Source organism: Mus caroli, chromosome 11 (genome assembly GCF_900094665.2).
Source record: "Mus caroli chromosome 11, CAROLI_EIJ_v1.1, whole genome shotgun sequence".
In the NCBI taxonomy this organism is placed as follows: Eukaryota; Metazoa; Chordata; class Mammalia; order Rodentia; family Muridae; genus Mus; species Mus caroli.
The window spans coordinates 2,353,303-2,362,239 of record NC_034580.1 but is presented as its reverse complement, the minus strand read 5'-3'; the positions used below and the strand labels follow the sequence as shown (position 1 = coordinate 2,362,239).

The 8,937-nt window shown below is 42.7% G+C and overlaps 1 protein-coding gene across 1 annotated transcript; it reads right to left on the bottom strand.

Annotated features, from left to right (window-relative positions):
• Positions 1-7,978: 7,978 nt before the first annotated feature.
• On the bottom strand, positions 7,979-8,275 carry LOC110306219 (60S ribosomal protein L39-like). Its single transcript, XM_021178415.2, is given in 1 exon segment — positions 7,979-8,275. A coding segment is annotated over 1 exon segment (156 nt). The 3' UTR covers positions 7,979-8,119.
• Positions 8,276-8,937: the final 662 nt, after the last annotated feature.

The window sequence follows — 8,937 nt, the reverse complement described above, 5'->3', positions numbered from 1 at the left end:
AATACCAACATACATACAACACCAACACATACACAACACCAACACACATATATACACATATACATACCACCAATACACACACACACACACACACACACACTATAACAACATATACTTTTTCAGGAAAGTATCTCAGCTAAGCTGCTCAGACTGGCCTTGGACTCACTCTGTGGTCCAGGCACCCTTTGAACTTGTGATCCTCCTGCCTCAGCCTCCAGAGTAACTGGGATCACAACTTCACAACTGTGTGAACACTGTGCCCAGTTCCCTTTCAACACAATTGTAAAAGGTGCCCAGTAAAACCTAGGAACAAGGTCCAATCCCCAGGCCTCAAGGAAGGCTTCATAAAGAAGGGCATGCTCGGGTGGGCTTTGAAGGATGGGTAGGGGTTTGCATAGGGCTTGGCTTAGCTTTCCTCCTGCTCTCCTCTTCCTTGCTGAGGAAGCTTGATGCCACCTGGCACCCGAGACAATTCTCGAGAAGGAAGTAGCGTTCATCCGGTGCTAAAAGTGACTTGAAACTGACAGAATGACAGGTGCAACCCGTAACACCTGCCGCTGTCCCCAAGAGAGCCCAAGAAGATTCCTTCTCAATATATTTTAATTCTGTGTATGAACCATTTCCTAACATTGCTGACAGACTACGCAAGACTCCAATCATAGATGGACAGACCAGAGTATAGCTAGAGACTGGAGTAGGGAGGCTCTTGCTATGCAGCCCAAGATGGGCTTGAAACCACCCAGCAGCCTAGGCTCATCTGGAACTCATAAGCCTCCTGCCTCAGCGCTGCCCCTCCAGGCTTACAAGGAAGGTATGGGCACCACGGCCTGGCTTTCCTGTTTCTCAGAAACTGTTTAAAGAGGCTAAGTAGCCAAGGGTAGGACCATGCCTACACTGAACACAGGGAAGATGGAGTCAGTTCGGTCAGTAGTTGGATGCTGCCACTTGTAGTTTGAGGTTAGCCTGGACCACGGGATCTTATCTCAAAAAATAAATAGATTAGATAAATGAACAAATAGATAAAGAGAGGCAAGGATGAGAGAGCCTTCCCCACCTCTCCCTTTGGCCTCCAGTTCAGCTTCCCACCTCGCCCCTGTGAGTGTCTCTCCAAAGCAATGGGCAGGGGCTCTGGCCTTTGGGGTTGGTCAAGTCCCAGTACCCCTGGGACTCTGAGGGATGTCAGCCCCCACCCTCCTCTTCTGCCTCCTCTCTTTGCACACTGAGACTGCTGGCCTTTAGTCTCCTGCTTTCTTTTCAAGCCTCGTTTGGCTTGGCAATGGTACAGGTATCTTCAAATGTTCGAGATGCTTGACTTAGAAACTCAGAAAGAAGCGGCCTGCAGACCTTGAAGTGCGCACCTTGCCTTCTGGACTTGGCTACAGGTTTGCCAGCTGTCGCTGGTTCTCCTGGGAGAGTGAGCAGCTGATGAAATCCCAGAGGCCTGGAAGCCTAGCTTCCAGTAAGGGGCTTTGTTTACAGGTCTGAACAGGAAGCTTTGGTTGTACATTGATCAGGGTAGAGTTACCAGTGAGTGGACTTGTGCCCGGCCGCTGGAGAAAGGGGAAATGTGTTTTTGTAATAGATTAGTATCTCCCGTGTTTGCTCACTTCGCATGGCTAGAAGTTCTTGGAAGCCTTTTCCAGGAAGAAGAGGAACAAAGACCACTCAGGAAGCCTTGTTTCTGCTCACTTTATTCTAAAGCATCTTTATTTACATAGAGGCATGCGGGAGGCCTTGCAAAATAAGTCACTATTGGGAACAATGGCCAAGAAATACGGACACAAGCCAAGCACTGTGAACATTTCCTGTTATTCCTGCAAGCCCACGCTATGCACAGGCTAGGCAAATGTCCTGAGGTGCTTTGTCAGCCTGGGCTATGCCTGTCAAAGGGGAAAGGTGAGGTTCTGAGAAGGAATGGGGACTCAAACCTGATTCCCGGCAACTGCAGCTTTTGTGGAGAGTCCTACAGGCTTCACAGGCATGGAAGGAAGTAGGGCCAGTCCTATGGCTGCTTGGTGGCAACACTTCTCCAATGATCTCTGCTTTTGGTTCTAGGGATGGAGCTGACCCAGGCCCCCACACATGCTCAGCAGACAGCCAGTCTGTCACTGGCTACTTTGTTGCTTATTCAACAGGCTCTGCTCTGCTCCATATTAAACAGACACTGAAAACGGAGTGAGGGCGTCTCCAACAAGCCAAAGATTGCTCCTTTCCATTTTTGTTCCCATCTTTTGGTGGCAGATATAGACCGGCAGAGCCCAGGTGACATTTGCAGAGTCAACAAAAGTACAGAGCCAACAGTGCCCACACCCAGCTGAACAAATATCCCGTGGCGGCCACTGTAGGGCTCACACGCTCTCAGGCATGGCCTGCCTTGGGAAGCTGACCAAGAAAGGGGCTCAAGAGCTGAGAGCTCATGAGGGTCCAGAGCTGCTAAAAATAAATAAATAGGTTTTTATGTAGCCCAGGTTGGCCTTGGAATCAAGGTGTGTAGCTGAGGATGACCTTAAACTTCTTCCAACTGTCCCCCCACCCCCACCCAGTACTGGGATTACAGGACCCCACCACAACCCTGGTCAAAGCAGTGTTGGGAATCAAACCCAGTGCTTCCAGTGTGCTAAGGAAGCACTCTCTACCAGCTGAGCTCTACCAGCTGAGCTCCACCCCTACTGCCCTTATTACAAACAAACACCCACAGGTGCTGCTCATCTCCAGAGTGGAGGGGACCAGCTGGCTAATAGGTGAGATCTTGGGCTACAGACTCCAGGACTGGGTGTGAGCATCGATCATTACATACAGGGTGGAATCTAGTTGCTGGGTTGGTTCCAGCACTACTGTGTGGGCCCTACACACTGTGACCCAAGGCTGTCTCAGCTCTCCACAGCTTCTGCTTTCTTGTCATGGACTGACCGAAAGACTTCCCTAGGGCTGGCAAGTAGAGTTCAAAGTACCCATAAAATTATAGAATATACTGTCACACAAGGTCTTTTCTTTTGATTCTCCCCTCTACCCTTTTTTTTTTTCTTTCTGGGAGGCTGAGGCAGGAGGATCACTGTAAGTTCGAGACCATCTGGGCTACATACTGAGTTGTAGGTCAAAGTAGCCTTATCTCAAGATTTAAAAAAAAAAAGCCAAGTGTTATGGCACACACCTGCAATCCTAACGAGTGGGAGGTACAGGCAGGATTATAAATTCAATTCAAGGTTATCCTTGGCTGCATAGTTGAGTTGAACACCAGCCTGGTTTCCTTGAGACCTGTTTCAAAGCAACAGTAAGAGGAATAGAACATAGAGGACACTCAGTCCACCATAAGAGTTATCAGTGATTTCGAAGGCTGCTGTGTAGTTAAGTAGAGCATACACCCAGGAGAAATGTCCAATCCCTAGTACTGTGCCCTGCTTCAAAGCTCTTCATGGGACTGGAGAGATGGCTTAGCGGTTAAGAGCGCTAAATAATCTTTCAGGGGTCTTGAGTTCAATTCCCAGGAACCACATAGAGGCTCACAAACATTTGTAAAGGGATCCAGTGCCCACTTCTGGTGTGTCTGAAGACAGCGACAGAGTTATTCACATATATAAAATAAATAAATCTTCAAAAAATAAATCTTCCAAATCTTTAAATGTTTGCTGAGCACCTGGCATGGGGAAATAGGCTCAGCTAGACTTGTGGACTTGTCTTAAAGAAAGCACAGTTCGGGGCTGGTGAGATGGCTCAGTAGGTAAGAGCACCCGACTGCTCTTCTGAAGGTCCAGAGTTCAAATCCCAGCAACCACATGGTGGCTCACAACCATCCGTAACGAGATCTGGCGCCCTCTTCTGGAGTGTCTGAAGACAGCTGTACTTACATATAATAAATAAATAAATCTTAAAAAAAAAAAAAAAGAAAGAAAGCACAGTTCGGGCTGGAAAGAGCTGCAGTGAAGAGCACTGGCTGACTCTCTAGAGGACCCAGGCTCAGGTTAGAGTCCCAGCACTCACTCACATGGCACTTCTCTAGTGCCAAGAAGTGTGACGCCCTCTTCTGGTCTCCTCGGGCACCACATGCACATGGCACACAGACACACAAACACAGTCCAGGAGGACCTGCACAGGATGGTGACACAGAGCATGAGTCAGGAACCTGCACTGAGACGTCAGGGCCTGCCCCAGAGATGCACTCACAGGAAGCAAAATGGAGGAGACTTCGGTTTGCGTAGAGTGCGTATTCCGATAACTTCAGGCAATTCACACAGCTCCTCCAAGAGCTTTTCCAACCTGGCTGGTTGACTGTCCACTGAGCGCTAATGTAGTGTTGTTACGAATGGAACAGTCTTATGGATGTGGCCCCATCTACAATCAGTCGACTCAAGTACAGCAGGAGACCTGAGCAGGCTTCTGCAGCCCAGGAAAGGCCTTAGGATGAAAAGGATGGGGCAGAGCAGAGGGGTAGGGGTAGGGGCAGGAGACTGTGGTGCTGACATCTGCCCAGGGTCCCCTCTAGCATGCTGAGTTGCCCTGCCCTCTTTAGACTCTCTGGCTCCATAAGAAATTACCTAAGCCAGTTCCCTAGAATTCATCTCAGCTGGTCTAGGTATCTGTCCCACTGGCTCTGGGCCTGGCTCTCTGGCAGCAGGCAGTGAGACACTCTGGTTCCCTTTCTCTTCTCCCACCTTTCCAGGTCTCACTTGCTTCCCCACCCCACCCTCACCCCCGCTGGCAAAAGCACAGAGGGAGACATGGAAGGACCCTTGAGACCCTTGGTTAGCCCTCCCCTGCACACAAGGGTTCAGGAGAAGGCCAAGCAATTTTCCTCTAGGTCCTAAAGACTGTATTAGAGGCATGGTGGCAGCACCTTCAACCCTGCAAGACTTGGGCAGGGTTGAATGAGACACCAAAGGTCAAATTTAAATGGCAAAACAAAACAACAACAACAACAACAACGAAGTAGTAGACTCCTTTAATCCCAGGAGGCTGAGGCATGGAGATCTCTGAGACCAGGTCAGCCTGGGACAAAGCAAATCCCAGATCCGTGTGGTGCTGCAGACTCTGACCTCCCGGTTTGAGGGAAGTGACTTTGAGAATCAACAGAAAGGCTGTTTCTCATGTAAATAGGATAAGCTCCAAGTTAATTTTGCTAGGTAATTAAGATTTTTAGCTATCTTCAATAGGAATATCTAATATTGGAACTATTACTAGGCCAGTCCAAGATTGAGTTACAATAACTGGTCACATTGAAGGAAAGAGAGGAACTCTTTCTTATGACTAATCTTTCTAAGTCAGATTCCATGGTCTCTAATGTTCTATGTCCCATAAGGTTAAAAAGCTTGAAGCAAGGCACCTTAACTTGTCCAATCTGGGACAAAGGCAAGCAAAGGTGGGTCAAAACATATACCCAATTCAGCTTTCTTGTCACCACAGTCAGGGCACTCAGCGAACTCACAGGTCAGCTTGTCACACGAATCATTCTGACAGTTGTATGCTTCTGCAGCATTCTGTGGAGAGAACCTAAGCTTTCCCCTTTCCCCAATAGGGTAGCTGTTCAGGATCAAGCCATATGCCAATAAGTAGATCCTTTTCATCTCACCTAGACATGATTATGTCTAGTTTTAAGATACTATGAGGCATTTATTAAGTTCTTTGACATCCAAGTTTCAAAATTCTTAAAATAAAAATATGATTTAAAGAATGTGCACGGGAATATAATTCCTCTCCTTCTTTGTTTTTTAAGAAGCTATAGTTTAATACCTTGTCTTTGAGAATTATTAAATTGTTGACAAAACATCTCAAATACTTGACTGTTATAGTCAGTTTTAATATAACATGGGCGGTGACTAATTACACTTTCAGTTGTTTCTCTTGAAGAGCTGTTGTAACTAGAAGGCTTGAAAAGTTATTAATAGTCACATGTGCATAATTTATTTATTTATTAATCAGAAATAAGAGCACTCATTTGCAGCAATTGATTAAGTATAAGTCCTCGAGAATTAATACCATTATGTGGAAACAGGTAGAATCTGAGGACATCAAGAAGAATTTTTTTTTTCAATTTGACATGCACATTCTCTAAAAATACCAAAATATTATCCCAAGTCATTACTGTTTTGAATATATAAAGAACGAAATTATATAGCCAATCATTCTTATGTAAGGCCTGTAATCTGCCTGAGATATAAATCCAGCATGGCATTGCCTTAACAGGTCTTGTCTAGGCAACCTAGAACAATTTATTAAATGTCCAAAAACAGTCTTCTTAAAAGGACACAATTTTTTTCTTATGAGTTGTATATGCATAAACAATTGCAAATTTGAGAATTTATAGTGTCTGAGGGGTGAACAATTTTAAGCAATTGTAAGCTCTGAGACATAATATTGACAATTAATATACAAATTAAAGCTTGATTATTCAACATTTTAAAACACCATCTACAGCACACAATTTAATTATCTGTGCTGAAGCAGGAGGGAACTCAAAAGAATAAGCATGTGATCCAATTCACATATACTTTTCTCCCATAGAAGGGCTGTTTTTAAACACAGTAAATGGGATGCATGCATGCATGAATTTATAGAAGGTACAAAAGCATGCATAAAAACAATTTTCAACTTATCTTTAGGATAATAATTATCAATTTTATTTAAAATGATGGTATGCAATAAGCCAAATATCAATATTCTGCAATAACCAATTTAATTGCTGTTTGGAACAAGGGACAGACACTTTGTCAGGTTCTTAAGACACAATTTTTGTTATAGTTTTTCTAAAATATATGAATTTATCTTACAATTCTTTATTAGCACCACAGCAGCCTTAATAGGATGTTAAAACTTTGCTTTGAGGCAAAGAAAGATGATTTTACATTAATGTTTTCTCTTGCCAACGAATTGCTGTGGGCACATTTAATAACCATAACTAAAATAAGCAGCTAATATTTAATTACCATTGATTATAATTGATAACAATTATAAAAGCTTTCTGGAAAGCCTTTTGCTTTTTACTTGTTAATTTGTGTCTCTCAAGATAACATCCGACAAAGGTTTAAGTCACTTTAAGACCTTAAGGTGAGGCCTTAGCCAATTAACATCTCCTGGAAGCTTTTGAAAATAAAATTTTGAAGCAAATCAAGTTTTCATTCTAGATTTTCTGTACCACAATTTTATAGTATAACTAAAACCCTAAATATTAAAAGGATATTGCCTCTGAATCTTTTCTGGAGCAACAGCTACTCCCCAGAACTTTAAAGCTCATTGTGTGAGAGCAAAGATTTGAAGTAAACTTCCCTTGAGAGGCATTAGCTAATGAAATATTTTCCACTTAGGAAACAATATACACTGAAAGACTCAAAAAAAGCTTCTCGTATTGAAGCCTGGACAATGAAAATTTCTTACATAATGTAAAGCTATATTAGCCATACCTAGGGGCAAAACTTTTTAATGGTCACCAGTTCACTAGAAGCAAACTCTTTACAATTATCAGGATGCAAAGGAAAAAATAAACTTTTAAATCTATAATAACTTTATATGAAGTAGGCAAGCCAGATTGTTATGCCATTATAAGTTCTACAGTCTGATTGACCTTTTATAAATTCTGAAATTGAACTTTATTTAGTACAACATCTGGATAGATCTGCAACAGTGTTCTTTTAGCTAAAAGAAAATTCCCCTGGAGGCAAGGAGAGGCAAGTTTCAAGAACTTCCATAGGCACACCATTTGCAAAACAAAAGAAAGTCACACAAGCCCCACAGAGGCTGCTCTGAGCTCTGTTCCTCTTGCTGTGAGGACAGACTTTAGAATTTTTAAGTTTCTTTTGCAATATTATAACTACAACTTTGGGAAAGCAAAACCCAATTTCAAAACAATTTATCATCTTTAAAATCAATATAGAAGCATCTATCACGATCATGTTACAAAGCTTGGCTGCCAATTTACACCTATGAATGCATGACAGTGAAAATTTTAATGCTTCATTAAAGAGACATTGCTTTTTTTTTTTTTTTTTTGAAAGGTTCTATATTTTATTACTGGACAAACATCCTAATTTAAGACACGAAAAGTCTCCAGGTTTAAATGCTGAAATCCATCTGGTAGGACTGATTGATGACAATTCAGTATAAATCCTCAGTCTTGCCATTGTGTGAATCCTTACAGACCCAGCTTCGTTCTCCTCCAGTGTCTTCTCTTAGAGTTGTACCTGATTTTGTTACCAGTTTTCATCCGGATCCACTGAGGAATAGGGCGATTTTGCTTTTGTTTCTTGGCCAGGAATCACTTGATTCAGAAAGTCTTGTGAGAAGACATGGCAAGAAGCTGAATCAAGAATAGCGCTCACGATGGCGGAGGAATGGAGAAGAGCAAGAGACATTGCTTTAAATCTTATCTCTAAGTCTACTTTTTAGGATAAGAATCACATTAAATATTATCTCATCTAGAAGTATCCTTTGAGGCCCATCCTCTTGGCCTGCCTTATGCCACGTGTTGGAAAGACTCCAAACCCGAGTTACCAATTTAAAGCTGTCTTGCTACCAATGTTACACCTTTTAAATCATACCCAGTAACTTATAAGCTAATACTCTATGATGAAGACACGCAGAACATCGTATACCTTTAAGATCAGTAAAAACCAAATTAAGTGGCTACAGGAATCTTATAAATTTAGACCAAAGAATTTTAATTTTTCTAGCTATATTTATAAGATAAAAAAGCACTTTGTCATTTGCTAAACACAATAAACACGACTGCAGAGAATTTTCTAGGAAAAAAACCAACTATCAGCTTTTTTGCCTTAAAACTAAGAAGCTGCAGACTCCCTTTCTTTGAAAGCAGTTTTTCAGCAGTGGCTCCCCTGCTGTGCTTGATTATTGGCTAAAGTTGGGCCACTATCGGGCTTTGCTGAACCAGCAGATAAAGTCTTAGCCATTTTTATTTTCCAACATGAAACACAGAACATTCAGTCATTCAGA